At 36.5% G+C, this 19893-nt stretch overlaps 2 protein-coding genes across 38 annotated transcripts in view; one reads left to right on the top strand and one right to left on the bottom strand.

Moving 5' to 3' along the window:
- The window catches only part of RNF19A (ring finger protein 19A, RBR E3 ubiquitin protein ligase), a 94406-nt gene extending 88976 nt beyond the window's left edge, over positions 1-5430 (top strand). For all 37 annotated transcript variants that reach the window (XM_058275803.1, XM_058275817.1, XM_058275804.1 and 34 more), the window contains 3 exons: positions 818-1031; positions 2229-2372; positions 3229-5430. In XM_058275803.1, coding sequence (XP_058131786.1) covers positions 818-1031; positions 2229-2372; positions 3229-3919 — 1049 coding nt within the window. In that variant the 3' untranslated portion in view covers positions 3920-5430. The remainder of the gene's footprint in view (positions 1-817; positions 1032-2228; positions 2373-3228) is intronic.
- The window catches only part of SPAG1 (sperm associated antigen 1), a 159897-nt gene that overhangs the window by 2261 nt on the left and 137743 nt on the right, over positions 1-19893 (bottom strand). The window lies entirely within an intron of this gene.

The following is a 19893-nucleotide window of genomic DNA, read 5'->3' as shown; positions in this document are numbered from 1 at the left end:
GATCAGACTGTCTTTCCTATTCTCAGACTCACCCAGTGGCTTCTGATTATACTAGGGTTAAAAATCCAAAGTCCTTATCTTGGCCTTTTAAGTCCCCACATCATCTGGCCCTGGCTATGCCTCTGAATTCTTAACACATTCCTCTTTTAAACCACCCCTCTTTGATGATTTTGAGGAAGCTAGGCACTCCTTCTAGCTTTTAAACTTTGCAGTTTCCTCTGCCTGGAATACTCTTCCCCTGGGTAATTTCATGGCTCACTTCTTCACTTCTTTTGAGACTCTGCTCGAGCATTACATTATCAGAGAGGCCTTCCCTGATCATGCTATATAAAATGGCTCAGACATTCCTGAACATTTTCCCTCCCATTCTATACAAAGTATGTGAAAAGTAACATAAGATTGGAATATAATGTTATCAGATCTTTTAATAATTTGTAGATAATTGGAATTATGGAATATATCTAGAAATCAACTTTTGACCCATTCTTTAGAGAATAAATTACACCTTTATAAAAACTGCCTTTTAATTTTCCTCCATGGTCAGCTAAATATTCAACAACTAGGTTCTTTATAGAACTTCTAAAGTTCTGGATTGCTTAAAAAGTGACTGTTTAAAATTGAGGGTCATGCCATGGTTTAACTCTACTAAGCTATTTCCTTTTACTCTTACCTTATAGTTATATGTCCATGACTCCAGGCATCTTTTCTGTTTGTGTGTATGTTTCATACATGATAATATGCCCTATCTGAAATCAGGGAGAAATTTAAGAAGGGGGAAATTAATAATCATACTTGTTTTTTGAATATTTGCGTTTAGATACAACTTCGGTAGCAGAAGCAAGACACAACCCTAGCATAGGGGAGGGAAGTGTTGGTGGTCTGACTGGAAGTTTGAGTGCAAGTGGGAGCCACATGGATCGAATAGGAGCCATTCGAGACAATTTGAGTGAAACAGCCAGCACCATGGCACTAGCTGGAGCTAGTATAACAGGGAGTCTATCAGGAAGTGCCATGGTAAACTGTTTTAACAGGTAAGAAACAATAATGCATTTTGTTTTGTTTTTGCTTTCTGTTAAACTACAAATTATTAATTAGATGAGGAGAATTTAGAACACAAAACATGATGACTACCTCCTCCTAGGTCAGGGTTGAAAATAGTAATGTTAAAAATTGAAATTTTAGTGGTGGACAATGAGTAAAGGGTAGTTATCATTTCTTAATTTTGCATATTTTATCATTTTTTAATTGTCACAGAATATCCATGATGCTGTTAAAACTAAGTCTAAGGCCTAACATTCTACCATGTTTTGTTTTGTTGTTTTGTTTTGACGATACTTGTCAAATGTTATAAGTCATTGCTGGGCCTGCTTCAGTGGACACATAGAGGCAAGGCTTACATCTGGCTTTAACTTTGGAGGTGGCAACAACTTGATGTTAGGACATTGGCTAAGGCCTGAGGGAACAGGTGGAGTCAGGGCATCTGAGAATGTATGAACTGGGGCCCGGATGGTCTGCATGGGTCCTTCTATGTATTAATGGTTACTTGATTCTCAACAAGTGTTTGACTAACAGCCATATAGATAAATGGAATAAATGAACGCATTTTTATCTTTCCTCGTTTCCTTTTTGGTTCACTATTCTTTACTTGGGTTTATTAGTTTTGATTGTTGTGTGTGTGTGTTTTAACATAGGAAGGCATGAATTAAAAGGTGAATCATTTATATTATTTTTAGTTTGCATTTAAACATACACTCTTTAAGTTATAGTCATATATATTATTATCTCTTATTTTAAGAATCAAACTTTTTATAGAATCATTTTTAATGTAGATACCCAAGATTTCTTGATTCACGATTCTGTCATGTATTCTGATTTTGCATTTGCCATTGAAACATGACATGCACAGTGCCACATCCTAAGTGAGAAGGGAGTGAGCTTATTTAAGCTTTTTTAAAGCACAAATCATCTGTGTGCTTTTTTTGTGTTACTCCCTTACTTTGCAGAGTTAATTTTTCCCATTTTATTTGGATGGCTGCTATTTTTCAGTATGCTGCAATAGAATTTGAATAATCAAATAAGAGACTTTTTAAAAAGTACTGTTTATAGCGGTTTCTAAAATAGTTTCTTGTTACTAGGGTCCTTAACTGAATTATTTAAAGATACATATTACATTAGTACTGATATTATATATAATTTTGTTTTTTATCTGCGACCTCTCCCCCTTTAAGGTTGGAAGTACAAGCAGATGTACAGAAAGAACGGTACAGTCTAAGTGGAGAATCTGGCACAGTAAGCTTGGGAACAGTTAGTGATAATGCCAGCACCAAAGCAATGGCAGGATCCATTCTGAATTCCTACATCCCATTGGACAAGTAAGGAACAGATTATTATAAAATCATGAGGATTTTAAAATTAATTTTAAAAGAATTTTCCCTGTCATAAGGCAAAATTACCACCAATTTTGATATTAAATTCTCTAGGAAAGAAAATGTTAAGAAGTTGTGTTAAAAGATTACCAGAGCTGGCAATATTTTTAATGATTTTGAATGTTGAGATTGGGATATTTTATATGTTAATGATTGTAGAGTATACACAAATTATTTTCCACATTTGTAGTAAAGTAGTTGTAGAAGATGAAACCAGGTTTGCTGGTTGCTGGTTTGGCAATAATTTAATTGCCAAATTAAATTATTATAACAACATGGATGAACAATGAAAACATTTTGTTAAGTAAAAGAAGCCAGTCAAAAGACCATATATTGTATTGATTCCATTTATAAGAAATATGCAGACTAGGGAAATCCATCAAGACAGAAGGAAGAATAATGGTTCCCACAGGCTACAGTGAGGGGAGAATGGGAATTGACTGCTGATGGGTACAAGGTTTCTTTTGGGATGATGAAAATGTTCTGGAATTAGTGGCAACGAATAATGAATTTCATAGTATTTTAAATGTCTCAATAAAGCTGTTCAAATTTTAAAAAAAAAGATGATAACATAGTGCCTCAAACAATATATAAATGCAGCTACTAGTTTAAAAAAAAAGTACATCCTTAGTCCTCTGTTTTGAATTTTTTTAGTACAGTTTATTCTTCATAAATTTGTTCTAATAGTCTATATTCTTTTTTAATTTTTCACACAGAAGCTTCTCCCCTGCTTTGCTGTCATCTGAATAAAATGAAAAAGGAAGTAAAAAATTATATTTGTTTTTTTACTCTTACGTTTCAGAGAAGGCAACAGTATGGAGGTACAAGTAGATATTGAATCAAAGCCATCCAAATTCAGACACAATAGTGGAAGCAGTAGTGTGGACGACAGCAGCGCCGCCCGAAATCTTGCTGGTGTTTCATCCAGTGGCTTGCCTGAAGGTAAACCCAGTGCCACCAAGTGGTCCAAAGAAGCAACAGCAGGAAAAAAACCAAAAAGTGGTAAATTGAGGAAAAAGAGTAACATGAAGATAAATGAGACCAGAGAAGACATGGATGCACAGTTGTTAGAACAACAAAGCACGAACTCAAGTGAATTTGAGGCTCCGTCCCTCAGTGATAGTATGCCATCTGTAGCAGATTCCCACTCAAGTCATTTTTCTGAATTTAGTTGTTCTGACTTAGAAAGCATGAAAACTTCATGTAGTCACGGTTCTAGTGATTATCATGCCCGTTTTGCTACTGTTAGCATTCTTCCTGAGGTAGAAAATGACCGTCTGGAAAATTCCCCACATCAGTGTAGCATTTCTGTGCTTACTAAAACCACGTCATGTTCAGAAGTTCCACAGTTGAATCATATTACTGAAGAACATGGTAACAATGGAGTAATACCTAATGTTGGCTTATATTTTAGTGATGCACTAAAAGAAACAAATAACAACCATTCACATCAGACAATGGAATTAAAAGTTGCAATTCAGACTGAAATTTAGGTCTATAAATGCTGCAAAATAATTACCACTGAACAACTTTGGAGCTGGTTGAACTGTATGTGACTACTTAAAAGTTTAAAGTTACCAGCAGAAGCCAGGTTTCATAATCATAATGCAGATATATTTTTTATGTTCAGCAAAGCATTGTGTTTCATGTGGATCTTAATTACCAAACTATGAAATGAAGGCTTTAAAAGTGCATTATTATAAGGATAAAAATCTTAAGGGTAAAGCATGTTTTGTGTGTTTGCCACAAAACACTGCTTAAGCACGTACTTGTATATTTAGATAGAAATTTGGCTTAATTTGTAATTGATATAAAATCCTAATGCATTCTACAACATTCTTATGAAGAAAACTTGAGGCTTAGGGATAAGTGGTTAGTGACATTTTATTGAAACCACTAAGGGATACTATTTGAAAGAACCTTGCAAGGTTACTTTAGTATATGATACTCTTTGTAACATTTCTATTCATAACCAGAAGTAAATTTCATTTCTTTATTCATATGCAGTGTGTGGATATATAAAGCTTAATGCAGCCCATTTGCTACCATTTGGATACTTAAACACATTGAGCAAGATTGTGGCAGTTTTTGCACAACTTTGAAATAGAAATACCTGATACTCTATATATCTTGTATATTGTTGATGCCTTCTTAGAAAAAATGTATAATGGTAGGTAATCAAGTATACTAACAACAACAAATAAGATATTTAACACTGCAGAATAAAATTCCATTCACATACAAGTATTAAAAAAAAAAAAACCTTTCTTTCACTAAAGAAAGAACCCTAAGGGTTCTTGGTGCCTTTGGAATAGGCTGGGTTTTAAGGACCTAGTCATTTGAGGATTTTTCTGTATTTTCCAAATTGTCCTCTCTAGCCACCTTGGATTATGTAGAAAAATGCAGTAAATAGACAAACATGAATGTGATTAGTAACAATGCTGAAAAAGTATTAGCCTACCAAAGACACACTCAGGCTTTAGTGAATAATTTTACATAATCTCAGTTTTTAAATAGATGCGTTTCTTCTCCAATCATGAAATCAAAGCATGGTGCAGAGTTTGTACAAGTACAAAAGCAGAGGATTCCACAGACAGCTAGCTCTATTTACCTTTGCTTTTGTTTATGGAAGCTGTTTAGCTAACAGAAACAGAAGTTGGCCAAAATACTGCCTGTATTGTTAACTTCCTGTATAATTGACTAAAATGAAGCAGGTTAACCTCAATGATAGTAGTTAAAATGTTCCATCTTATGTGTTTCTTTTAAGTATTGCCATTATGGTGCTACTAAGCATTTTCTTTTGACAAAAAGGAAAAATGTCATGGGCTGCAGTCTTCTTCCATCACTTTTCTTCACCAGGTCCATTAATATGCTTATAACACTAGTGCCAGTTATTTTATTTGATAATGCTTCATATAGTATTTGTATATTTGTTTGCATTCCAATTCTGTTCCATAATGAGTGTGTAAATTGCATACGTGAAATAAATGTAAATACTAATGCATTTGCTGCTTTTGGTTTGTATGCAAGTGTTTTTATAAGAACCAGAGTATTGATTTCCCCTGTGGTGGTATTCAGAAATATATTGCAAGTCACTGATACTATTCTGTCTTCTAGTCTCTCAGCCCAAAGGGAAATATTTCCTGAGCTTTTGTAAACTTAGAAGCAAATGTTAGAAAGTATTCTTTCTTTGTGTCTAATGCCTGCCTTTCCTCTGGAAAGAAGCTGCTTCATCCATCAACATAATTTCATTTTAAAAAAAATTAATTGGTTGGATTTAACTTAATAGATCATTGTTAAATTTTGAAAAGAGATCAGTATTATACATCCTCATTTTAACAGAAAAGTAAAATCTTAAAAGACTAGTATAAGAGATTCTACTCTGACAAAATTAGATTATGAAACCAGAACTATTTAAATTCAACTAATAGTAATTAAGTGCTTTCTATTATCATAGCCTCTATAAAATACATAGATGGATTTTTCTGGTCTGTAGGTTAACATACTCATTCAAATTATTTTCTGAAGTATTAACTGCCTTCTTGATATTTCTGTAAAAGACTAAGGGAAGCTAAATGATCTCAGGAGAAATACAGCCAAGGAATGTCATATAGGAGGCCAGTATCTTCAGTTCACCCCTTCCCCTCTTCCAATTGTACCCCCAAGCCAGTACCACCTCAGTTTCACCTCAGAAATGGCCTAAACCTTTCAACTGGCTTCCGAAGTTCTTTCATCTCCCACAGGGCCTTCTAACTTCGAATAATTTAAAATCAAGCCATATTTCCCTCTAGCTCAACTGTGGGCTAACCTCCGGTAAGAGAAGACCTCAGATTTCAAGACAAACAAGACTTCACTCACCAAATTTTTTTTAGCCTTTGCACTTTGCTTCCTATAAAACCTGGAGAGGAAATTTCACATGGTAGTGAGAAAGCATACAAAGATTATAACAGTATGCCCTACTTTTCATTATGTAAATCATCAGTCTAAATGGAGTCTCTTAAATATACCAATTCCCAGCTTCAGAGCACTGAAATTAACTTTTTATATTAAGTTCACACTAAGTCCATCTTGTTTACTTTTTACAAAAATTGAGTTAATTTGTAAATATGTAAGACTTTCCATAGCATATTATCTAGTTAAATGTCAGTTTAGATCATCAAGTGTATTTGTTGAAAATCATCAGATGTATTAAGTCTGAACTGCCCCATAGTTCTGCCTTTGCATTCAGAGTTGTCATTTGATTTCCCTAATTATGAGATAAAGTTATGACTTCAAGCCACTGTTTATATACTGGTTGGTTTGAATTGCCCAATAGTATTCTGAACTTGGAGAGATAGGATTTGACTGTCAATATTGTTGTAAATTGAATTATGTACTCCAATTTAGACATGTTCTTAATTTGCATTTCTGTGGTTGTGAACTCATTGTAAGTAAGATCTTTTGAAGATATTTTTAGTTAAGGTGTAGCCAGCTGAAACTGTGAGCCTTAAAACCCAGATTACTGGAGTCTGTATAAACAGAAGAAATTCAGCCAGAGGAAGGCATGGGAAGGAGCCAGAAGTCAGTGGGACCCAGAAGAGAAAGGAAAGGACATCACCATGTGATATGAGGCAATGATATAAGCCCAGGAACCCCAAAGAATCATTGGCAACCAATACTAGAATGTCACAGACTTTGGGAAGAAAGCACCACCTTGCTGACACCTCAATTTTGGACTTCTAGCCTCAAAATCATGAGCCAATTCCTGTTTAAGCCCACCCATTGTGTAGTATTGTCATAGCAGCCGGGCCAAGTAAGACAAATATTATCAATAGTACTGGCAGTTAATACTATTCTCAAGTAGGCAAACAAGTTATTAATTTGGTAGTCACTGTTTAATAGATGAATAGTGAAAGCATTTTCAGTTTGTAAGTTTGGTTTAAATTGAACCAGTTTTCTCCATATGCCAGCCAGAATTTTTATGATTTCTACCAGTTTACTTAACAAAGTAAAAGGCACTATTCTAGGTATTGAGAATACAGCAGAGTGCCCCCCCCCCAAAAAAAAATCTGGATTCAAGTTGGGAGAGAGAAAAAATAATAAACATATACATACAACTGTAAAGCCGCATGATGGGTGCTATGAAAAAGGTAGAGTGGCTTCGGGTATTGGGTCACAGTGGCTGTATTATAAAGGGCAAAATTAGATGTCATCTGTTCAAAGAGTTAAAGGAAGAGAAGGAGAAACCATGCAGACATATCTGGTGGATAAGCATTCCAGGAACTTTTCCCACAGTTAGACCTCAATCCCTGGGATTTGGATTTGATGTCTAGTAGGGGAAGTCTGCCACCGTGCTTTTCTTGAAATGTGTCTTAGCTGTTCTTGGTACTTTACAGTTCCATAAACATTTTAGAATAATCTTGTCAAGTTCCACAAATTTTTACTAGGATTGTGAATTAGGTCTTTTGCATAATTTGTTAAATTTAATACCAATTACTTGTTTTTTATGCTATTGTGTATGATCTTTTTTTAAAAAAATCATTTTCTATTTTTGGCTTATATAAAAATACAGTTGAATTTTGTATAATGATTTGGTATCTAGGGAAACTTATTCTCTTAATTCTAGTAGTTTATCTCTAGATTCTCTGGGGTTTCTTTGTACAGTTATTATCTGATAACTTTATTTAACCCTTTCACGGTGTCAGATACTTTCTAAGTACCCATTAAATATTAACTTATTTACTCCTCAGAACACCTCTATGAGCTGGTACTCTTAATCCTATTTTACAGATGAGGACACTAAAGCATGAGGATATTAATTTGCCCAGGGTTGCATAGCTGGTAAGTAGTAGAGCTGGGATTCAGGCTGTTTTGTTTCTTTCTCCTCCATCTTTGCACCATTTCTTTTTCTTGCCCAATTGTACTGGCTTGGACTAAACGGTGTATAGTGCTGAGTAGCAATGATTATAGGGGGCACTGTTGACTTGTTAGTGGTTTCAAAGGGAAATCTTGCAATGTTTTACTATTAATGACATTTGCTGCAGATGTATTTGTAGAAACCCTTTTATTAAGTTTAGTAAATTTCCTTGTAACTCCTAGTTTGCTAGGAAATTTTACCTTGGAAAATATATTGAATTTCATAGGTTGCTTTGGAGGGGGGCATCTATCATTGAATCATGATTTTCTCCTTTAATGTGTTAATTTGGTGAATGTGATTTTTCAAAAGTTAAGTTAATCTCCTGGGACAAACTTTGATATTGGGATGTACAAAGCTGGAATTACATCTTGAATGGTTGGTAGAAATTATTGTTATGGCTCTCTTGGCCTGAATTGTTTGTTTCTTAATACTATGAAGAATAATGTTTTCAGGGTTTGTAAACAGTTTATTTTTCATCAATATAACAAGAATATAGTAAGGAATGGCAAGCTCTTTCCTGTACCAGAATTTACTAATACTAGAATGTGTAGACTTTGTTGGCTCGCTGGTGCCTACATAGTCCTTTTATTATATATATTTTTTCTTTTCAGCCTTTTGCCTGATTGCAGTGGAGCACCTATTTCTCCTAACTTTTGTTCTGTATGAAAAAAGTAAAACTTAGATATTTCATTACACCAAGTATACCAGGCACCTCCAAATTCTAAATTATGAATTCAAGATCCTGGGAAAGCAGAAATCTTGAAAAGATAAATTGTAGTTCTCTTGAGGGCAGGAACTTTGTTTTCCTTTTCTTTTTCCTATAAATATGTATGTAATATATGAAGAGGGATTGAGGATGTTTGCTTTGATGGGGCAGAACTGAGCAGAGGGAAAGAGCTTGTTTGTGGACTTAAGACCTCAGAGTTGGTAACTGGCCACTTCAAATATTGTGTGCTAAAATAAATTGTTTGAAATGACTGAGTGGCTGATAAGGCAGTCACTTTTAGCAAGGTTTTATACCAAATATGTTCATTTATAAATATTCCATAACAAATGTAGAAGCTCATGGTTGGTATAACCAGGGCATTTTGTTTGCTTTTTTTGTTTTAAAATGTAGTAATTTCAGCTAGATATAGGAAGAAATCACTATTACTTTGGAAGTAATGTGCGAATAGATGTTATGGGGCAGTTACAGTTAAAATTTAAATGAAATGTGCATAAAAATTTATTTTTCCTATCTTTTCCTTTTTGTGTTGCCCCCCATTCTCTGCCCCTCTTCCCACATTATCTCCCCCTATAACCAAAAGAAGTAATCAAGCTTGTAGGATACCATCGTTTTCTCCATGTCACACATTTTACATGTATACATATATTTTTGCCATTAATTTCTTGATTTTCTCAGTAATAACAGAAATCTAAGTCAACTGGTATAGCTCTAATTCATTCCTTCTAATACCTGCTTAAAATTTTGAGTGGTATTGAAGTGTTGTAGTTTATTCAGATATTCTCATATTGATGGTTATTCACTTGGTGTCATGTGTATTTTTGCTTGCTTTCGTCACTGAAATACACTGCAAGAAATAACTTCATACATAAGTTCTTAATTTTTGGTAGTATTGATTATGGAAATCGGATTGCTATCTTGAAAAGTATATGTATTTTAATTTTAGTAAGGTTGCCAGATTGCCTTCCAAAAAAGGCTGTCATGATTTACAGTTCCACTGCATTCTACCAACAATGGTTACTAAAGCTCTTTTAAAACTTTTTTTTCCCTCTAACTGTTAAACTCTCTTGGGCATTCTCTTTTTTTTTTCCTTTTATTTTTACAAACACTCCCCCTTCCCTCTCTTCCTACCCCACCCTGTAACCTCTAATCTGCTATGTCTGCAAATTTGCTGTTTCTAGTCATTTTTGTAAATGATATTGTACAATTTTTCTGCTTATGTGGCTTTCATATTTTACTGAATATGTTTTCAAGGTTATTCAATATTGCAACATGTCTCATAACGTCATTCTTTCTTATAGCTGAGTAATATTCCATTGTGTGTATATACCACCTTTTGTTTGTCCATTCATTTGTTAATGGACGTTTGGCTTTCCAGCTTCTGGCTATCTTGAATAGTGCTGCTATAAACATTGGTGTGCAATTATCTGTTTGAGACCATTTTCACTCTCTTTGTGTATATACCTAGCAGTGGAATTGCCAGGTTATATTTCCCTACTAGTGCATTCTAACATCTTTTCGAGTGTTTTGGGGGGGGCCATTTGAATTTGCTTTTCTCTAAATTGCCTATTCACTCATTTGGGAGGTTTTTCATCTTGTCAATTTGAAAAGGGCTTTTTATATCGTAGTTATTAACACTTTGACTCATATTTTTCTTTGTCTGTTATTTGACTATTTACTATCTTTTTTTTGGGGGGGGTGTGCATTTTTATTCTTAAACTTTTAATTTTGGAATATTTTTAGATTTCCAAAGAAGTCACAAAGGTAGTTCAGAGTTCCCATGTACTCTCCACCCATATATATAAAAAGTTTTTTCCATATGAAACTGTATACTCAAATGTGTCATATTTTACTACTTCAAAAAGTTTCAGATCTTCTACTCATGGTTAAAATCTCCCCTGCTTCTGCATTGTACTTGTAGTCTCCTAGATTTTCTTGTGAGGTTTTTTATTTTATCTTAGCATTGAGTATAATATAGAGATCCAGTTTAATTTTCTTCCAGATGGAAAGCCATTTGTCATGATTTGTTAATTTATCCCTTTCCCATTGATTTAAATACCACCTTTACACTGGAATTCATTTCTAGGCTCCAGACACTGGATTCTCTATTTGGTTTCATAGATCGATTTATCTGTTGCTATACCAATTCCACTTAATTACAGTGCCTTTTGTTTTATATTGTGTTCTGATAGTGGAAAAGGTACTATCTATCCCCTCACTACTCTTATTTATCTTCTCTTGGCTATTGGAAAGTGATTCTTTCCAGACTTGAAGATCATTTTATGTAATTTCAAAAGGCCCATTGGTATCCTAATTGGAGTACTAAATGTATATATTTCTATCATATCGTTTCCATTAGTAAATCCATTGTTTTGTTGATAATCAGTTTTGTTTTAACTGCCTTTACCCAAATCCATGTTTCACAAAACAAATTTCTTGTGGTCTTTGGGGGTATTAACAGGTTTTAGTCCAAAAAGCTGTTTCTTAATTTAGTAAGTCTGGGAAATACTACCAGTTAAATAGGTTTCTTTACTATGGATTTCTTGGCCCTTTAGTACACTAATGTCCAGCAGGAATCTACCAAAGAAAAGTATACTGTGCAGAGTTGTCTAAACTTTCTTGACCATGGAACTCCTTCTTTGTGGACCATGAAAGTATTCTTTAGGAAATGTTAACTTAAGATGCTCTAGTAGTTGGAAGTTCTTGTTTCATTTGATCCAGTTTTTTGTAATGAAATGGATGTTTAAGAAGGAAAACTTAATAATTAAGCAGTCTTTTTTTTTTAAGGATCTTTGGTTTTCTTTTTCTTTAGTTTTGTTTTGTTAGATTTATTTATTTTATTATTTTTTTAAAAAAAGATTTATTTATTTATTTAATTTCCTCCCCTCCCCTGGTTGTCTGTTCTTGGTGTCTGTTTGCTGCGTCTTGTTTCTTTGTCCGCTTCTGTTGTCATCAGCGGTACGGGAAGTGAGGGCGGCGCCATTCCTGGGCGCTGCTCTTTCTTTCGCGCTGGGCGGCTTTCCTCACGGGCGCACTCCTTGTGCGTGGGGCTCCCCCGCGCAGGGGACACCCTTGCGTGGCACGGCACTCCTTGCACGCATCAGCGCTGCGCATGGCCAGCTCCACACGGGTCAAGGAGGCCCGGGGTTTGAACCGCGGACCTCCCATATGGTAGATGGACGCCCTAACCACTGGGCCAAAGTCCGTTTCCCTGTTACATTTATTTTTATTTTTCTCCCTCTCTCCCACCCCCCAGTTGTCTGCTCTCTGTCCATTCGCTCTGTGTTCTGTGTCTGCTTGTATTCTTATCTGCGGCACCCAGAATCTGTGTCTCTTTTTGTTGCATCATCTTGCTGCGTCAGCTCTCCTTACGGGGTGCACTCCTTGCACATGGGGCTCCCCTACATGGGGGACACCCCTGCGTGGCACAGCACTCCTTGCACGCATCAGCACTGTGCGTGGGCCAGCTCCACACAGGTCAAGGAGGCTCTGGGTTTGAACCTTGGACTTCCCATGTGGTAGCCAGATGCCCTATCCATTGAGCCAAATCCACTTCTCCAGTCTCTTGAAGCTAGTATAACAATATGGTTTACTGTTTTTTTAAGATGCTCTTTCCGATTATGTAGGAGAGGTTTATGCCATCCTCTTGAAAAATCATTAAGGGCTTAGACTTCCCAGGCACTGCGTTCAGATTAGGGAGGAGATAAATTCCATGAAGGAAAAGGTTGTATTATTTACTTTATGTAATTTCTGATAGAGGAAAAACTACATTGACTTACCAGCAAGATGGTTTTCCTCTTAATGTGTATTGTGCCTGGGATTGTTTTGAGCTCCCTACCACTTCTTTTAGTAAACCTAAATTAGATTGCCTCTAACACTGACTTCTCAGTCTAACCTTCAAAGTCAAATTATCAAAACTAGATTAGGCCAAGGGGTAGGTGAATAACCAGTACAATATCTGGGATTCTCAGGGAGTTATCAAAAGCTTTCTAGAAACTATGGACAGTGTAAACAGAACTCCTGAAGTTAAGAGTGGGCAAGAATGGTCCATCTTCAGAGAAACCATCTTGCTATGTTAGAGACCTGATATTTGCTCTCTGCATATTTCTCACCTCTCTTACCTCCCACATAGGTACAAAGAGCCTAAGAATGAATTGTCCTATAGGTTTAAGTCTAAAACTAATCTGACCTGCACAAGAGCTGCTATTTGCTTAATCTGAGTTTGGAAAAGAATCTTATTTGTATTCTCCAGTGTATAACAAAAGAGCTATTAAATAATTAAATTGTCTATTACTTAGCTTTAGTCAGGTGTAGGAGAGACTGACGGTACTAATGGGAATAGGGTGTGAGGAAGAGTAAATTCTTTACCCTTATTTTTACAGCTTTATTGATGTATAACTGACAGACAATATACTACACATGGTTATAATGTCCACTTTGATACATTTTGACATATGCATACACCCATGAAATCAAAACCACATTTGGAGTAATGAGCAGAACTATCACCCCAAAAAGTTGATCTTCTGTTGTTTAGATTGGATTACATTTGCTAGAATTCTGTATTAATGGAGACTTTAAGTAGGCACTTTCTTAGGGGGTCTGACTTCTTTCAGTTTATTTTCATACTCAAACATGTTGTATTGATTGTTGATTTTTTTTAAATATTTTTAATTATTTATTATTTTTTTTAAAAATTACATTATGAAAAATATGAGGTCCCATTCAACCCCACCGCCCCCACCCCCCACTCCCCCCACAGCAACACTCTCTCCCATCATCATGACACATCCATTGCACCTGGTAAGTTCATCTCTGAGCATCACTGCACCCCATAGTCAATGGTCCACATCATAGCCCAGACTCTCTGACGTTCCATCCAGTGGGCCCTGGGGGGATCTATAATGTCCCGTAATTGTCCGTGAAGCACTATCCAGGACAACTCCACGTCCCGAAAACGCCTCCACATCTCATCTCTTCCTCCCGTTCCCCACACCCAGCAGCCACCATGGCTACCGTTCCCACACCCATTCCACATTTTCTCTGTGGACATTGGATTGGTTGTGTCCATTGCACATCTATGTCAAGTGAGGGCTTAGATTCCACATGGGTACTGGATGCACTCCTCCCGCTTCCAGTTGTAGACACTCTAGGCTCCATGTTGTGGTGGTTGACCTTCTTCAACTCCATGTTAGCTGAGTGGAGTAAGTCCAATAAATCAAAGTGTAGGAGCTGAAGTCTGTTGAGGCTCTGGGCCTGGGTGTCATATTATCAGTCCAGAGATTCAAATCCCCTACATATATCTTAAACCCAGCACCAACTACAATTCCAATAAAGTAGCATGCAAGTCTTGTGAAAAGAGATCCCCTCTGAGTCCAATTCCATCACGCAGAAACACCAGCTCCAAAGAAGGGCTATCTGTCATGGCAGTGAACCCCTTCTGCCATGACCATAGAACCCGTGGGTCTCTTTATCCCTCAAAAGAACCAATACCTGGGGTTGTATCTACCTTATCTGTCTCTTAGACTCTGTTCAGTTGTACATAGGGATATTCCTTCTGACAACCTCCAGACTCTTTTTTAGAGACTCACAGCCTTATAATCTCATTTCTCCTTTCCATTTCCCCCTTACATTAGGTCAAACAGCTTCCCGAAGTCATGTCATTATATGTAGACAGGTATATTCTGCTGTTGCGCATTGAATCTTTAATTCAAGGTCATTTTCTAGTTGCTTCTTCAGCTGGTATGTGGTAGTGATCCCTCGGTGCCAGGGAGGCTCATCCCCGGGTGTCATGTCCCACGCTGGGGGGAATGCATCGCATCTACACGCTGAGTTTGGCTGTGAGAGTGGCCACATTTGAGTAACATGAAGGCTGTCAGGAGGAAACCCCCAGGCACAATGCTACTCTAGGCCTTGTTCTTATTGCAGGTGTATAGGCTCAAAAGTGTAGCCATTAGTATCAAGAGCCCACTGTTGGGCCCTCCTTCCTTCCTGGTTCTTGCCGTTGCACCTGGAGGATTGCCGCTGCTCTCCCAGGGCCCACAACAGTGACCCCCCGGCCAGGAGCCCAGTACCCCCCCAGCTGTTGTTTTTGTTTCCACTATGAGTATATATAGACATTACCATATACCCTGGGCATATGCCCTGTATAACTCCCTGTCAACCATATATATCCTGTCAATAACATCCCATATCAGTATTCCTCCGCTGCCATTGTTGAACCACTCTGTGATCCAAAACTTCCCGTAAAGTGAATCCCAACATAATGTCAGCTTCAGAAGAGTCTTATGTTGATTCTTTTTTATTTTTATTGTTTAGTATTCCATTGTGTTGATATACCACTATTAGTATATCTATCTATTAATGGGCATTTGGTTATTTCAGTATTCACTACATAGTCGACATAGGCTTTCATTTCTCTTCAGTAAATATTAATACCTAGGGGTGGGAAAGAACTGCTAAACTTCTCCAAAATGGTTGTACCGTTTGCATTCCCCCAGCAGGGTAACAGAGTTCCAGCTGCTCCACATCCTCACCAACCCCTGATATGATCAGTCTTACTTAATTTTAGTCATTCCAGTGAGTAATGGTATCTCATTTTGGTTTTAATTTGCATTTCCCTAATGGCTAATGATGTTAAGCATCTTTTCATGTGTTTGTCATCCATATATCTTTAGTGACACATCTGTTCAATTTTTTGCCCATTTAAATAATTGGGTTTTAGATACAAGTCCTTTGTTGGATAAATGTATTGCAAGTTTCCTTTCCAAGGGTGCAGGTCACCTTCCCCTCACCCCTGAGATGGCTCCCTTGTCTGCTTGTTGTATCCACTCATCTTCTTTAGGAGGTACCAGGAACCAAACCCAGGACCTCCCATGTGGGAGGCAGGTGCCCAACTGCTTGAGTCACAGTCACTCCCTGCAGGTTATCATTTTCTTAATCGTATCTTTTTTTTAACAAATCAATTTTTATTGATACATATTAATAAAGCATATTTCTATCTAAAGTGTACAATCATTGGTATTTGGTAAAATCACATAATTGTGCACTTATTACTTTGATCATTATTAGACCATTTTCATTATTGCAATAATAATAAACAGACACAAAAACCTCATCACCTCTCAATCTATGCTTCCCCTGCCGTATATAGCTGCTATTATTTTATATTTTGTAAAAAGTCTTAGATATGCAATGGTTTCCTTTTAGTAATAAATATGACCTTAGACTTTCCCTTTCAACCACTGTCATACCCATATAATAGCTCTGCTAGCTATAAACACAAGGAGTGCTTTCATCATTTCTGTTCATTTTCAAAGATTTACAAACAACCTTTTGACCAATCCTGCACAGATTAACCCTCGGCTTTACATTCTCTGCCCTCCTTCCATTTCTGGGTGATTTATATTCTAATAACTCCATGAGTTTACACGATACATTTAGTTCATAATAGCAAAATCATACAGTATTTGTCCTTTTGTGTCTGTCTTGCTTCACTCAACATAATGTTCTCTAGGTTCATCCGTGTTGTCAGATGCTTCACGACCTCATTTCTTCTTACAGCTGCATAATATTCCATTGTTTGTCTACACCACAGTTTATCCATACATTGGTTGATGGACACTTTTGGCAATCGTGAATAATGCTGATGTCTGTTTGTGTCACTGTTCTGTTCTTCTGCGTATATATCTAGTAGTGGTATTACCGGGTCACATGGCAAGTCTATATTCAACTTTCTTAGGAACTGCCAAACAGTCCTCCACATTGGCTGTACCGTTCTACATTCCCAAAAACAGTGAATAAGTGTTCCTATCACTCCATATCCTCTCCAACACATGTAGTTTTCCAACTTTTTAATAGTGGCCATTCTAATAGGTGTAAAACAATATCTCATTGTAGTTTTGATTTGCATTTTCCTAATCGCTAATGACAAACATTTTTTCATAATTTTTCTCTCCATTTGTATTTTGTCTTTGGACGATAGTCTATTCAAGTCTTTTGTCCATTTTTTATTGCTGAGTTGTATCTTTTTCTCTTATGATGAATATTAAACCCTTAGATCAGATATGTTATTTCCAAATATTTTGTACCGCTGAGTTGGTTGCCTTTTCAATGTTTTGACAAAGTCTTGTGAGGGTTCCATTTATCTATTTTTTCTTTTGTTACTTGTGCTTTGGGTGTAAGGTTTAAGAGACAAGATCTTGAAGATGTTTTCCTACATTTTTTTCTAGTTCTTTTATATTTGTTGCTTTTATATTTAGGTCCTCGATTCATTTTGAGTTAATCTTTGTATAAAGTATGAGATAGGTCCTTCTTTCCTTCTTTTGGATATATATACAGTTCTTCTAGCACCATTTGTTGAATTGACTGTTCAGACCCAGCTGGGAGGGCTTGACAGATGTTTCCAAAAATCACTTGACTGTAGATTTAAGGGTCTATTCCTGAGTTCTTGATTTGGTCCAGTTGGTCAACCTGTCTGTCTTTATAACAATACCATATAGTTTTTAACACTAGCTAAGTCAGAAGGTGAGAGCACTCCAACTTTATTCTTTTTAAAGGTATTTTCTGGCTATTTTGGGTCCCTTACCCTTCCCAAATAAATTTGATAATGGGCTTTTCCATTTCTACAAAAAAGGCTGTTGGGATTTTGGGATTGCATTTAATCTGTAAATCAGTTTGAGTAGAATTGACATCTTAACAATAGTCTTCCAAGTCATGAACATGGAATGTCCTTCCATTTATTTAAGTCTTCTTCAGTTTCTTTTAGCAATTTTGTCGTTTTCTAAAAAATTTTTATAGTTTTCTAAATACAGGTCTTTATGTCCTTGTTTATTCCTAAATATTTGATTGTTTTAGTTATTATAAATGGAATTTTTAAAAGTTCCTCCTCAGACTGCTCATCAATAGTATAGAAATGCTATTTATTTTTGAATATTATTCTTGTATCTCGTCACTTTGCTAAACTTGTCTATTAGTTCTAGTAGCTTTGTTGTGGATTTTTCAGAATTTTCTAGATAACAGGATCATAACATCAGTGAATAGTAAAGTTTTACTTCTTCCTTTCCTATTTGGGTGCCTATTATTTCTTTATCCAGCCTAATTGCTCTAGCTAGATCTTCTAGCATAACAGTGAATAACAGTAGTGACAATGGACATCCTTGTCTTGTTCCTGGTATCAGCAGGAAAGCTTTCAGTCTTTCACCGTCGAGTACAATGCTAGCTATAAGTTTTTCATATATGCACTTTAACTTATTGAAAAAGCTTCTTTCTATTCCTATCTTTTGGAGTGTTTTTTATCAAGAATGCTATATTTTGCCTAATGTCTCTTTTTTTTTTTAAAAAAAAAAGATTCATTTATTTATTTCTCTCCCTTTCCCCCCCACCCCAGTTGTCTGTTCTCTGTGTCTATTTGCTGCGTCCTGTTTCTTTGTCTGCTTCGGTTGTTGTCAGCGTCACGGGAATCTGTGTCTCTCTTTGTTGCGTCATCTTGTTGTGTCAGCTCTCCGTGTGGGTGGCACCATTCTTAGGCAGGCTGCACTTTCTTTCGTGCTGGGAGGCTCTCCTTACAGGGCACACTCCTTGCACATGGGGCTCCCCTACGTGGGGACACCCCTGCGTGGCAGGGCACTCCTTGCATGCATCAGCTCTGCACATGGGCCAGCTCCACACGGGTCAAGGAGGCCTGGGGCTTAAACTGTGGACTTCCCATGTGGTAGACGGACGCCCTAACTACTGGGCCAAGTCCGCCGCCCTGTTTTCAGTTTTTAAAATTACTGCTCTGATCTTTACTATTTCTTTCAGCTTGGTCTGGGATTAGTTTGCTGTTCTTTTTCTTGTTCCTCCAGGTGTGCAATTAGATCTTCAATTTTAGCTCATTCTTCTTTTTTAATGTAAGCATCGAGGGCTATAAATTTCCTTCTCAGAATTGTCTTTGCAGTGTCCCAGAGGTTTTGATATGTTGTATGTTGTGTTCTTATTTTCATTTATCTAAAATATATGCTGAATATTCTTGCAATTTCTTCTTTGACCCACTGATTGTGTTGCTTAATCTCCCTATATTTATTAGTTTTCCCTTTTCCTGTCCATTATTGATTTCCAGCTTCATTCCATTATGATCAGAGAAGGTGTTTTGTATAATTTCAATCTTTTTAAATTTATTGAGACTTGACTTGTGACCCAATATATGGTCTGTCTTGGAGAAGGATCCACGAGCACGTGAAAAGAATGTATATCCTGCTATTTTGGAGTGCATGCTTTATAGATGTCTGTTAGGTCTAGCACATTTATCATATTATTCAAGTTCTCTGTTTCCTTATTGATCCTCTGCCCAGATTTCTATCCAATACTGAGAGTGGTGTATTGAAGTCTCCAACTCTCCCTTCAACTTTGCCAGTGTGTGCCTCATGTATCTTGGGGCACTCAGGGTAGGTACATAAATAGATAGTATAGTTATTTCTTCTTGGTGAATTGCCCCTTTTATTAAATATATAATGATCTTCTTCATCCTTTATAACAGTTTTGCATTTAAAATGTGGTAACACATATGTTTGTGTGTTTTGTGTTGTCATCAATTCCCTGAGACGCTTTTCCATTCTTTTCTCTTCTCCTGTCTTTTCCAGTTTGGATGCTCTGTCTTTGAAATACCTAATTCTGTCTTAGAGCAATCCAGATCTGCTCTTATGTACCGCTAATCTCATCCATTGTGTCTTTCATTCCCATAAGCTCTGTTACTTTTCTTTGCAGGCTTTCAAATTGTTCTATATGCTTACCCAGTATTGTCTAAAATACTGTATCTTGTCACGATATTTTGTTTGTTCCTTTGGCTGCGCCACATCATTGAAAAACCA

Source organism: Dasypus novemcinctus, chromosome 14 (assembly GCF_030445035.2).
Source record: "Dasypus novemcinctus isolate mDasNov1 chromosome 14, mDasNov1.1.hap2, whole genome shotgun sequence".
In the NCBI taxonomy this organism is placed as follows: Eukaryota; Metazoa; Chordata; class Mammalia; order Cingulata; family Dasypodidae; genus Dasypus; species Dasypus novemcinctus.
This window is presented reverse-complemented; position numbering and strand designations above follow the sequence as displayed.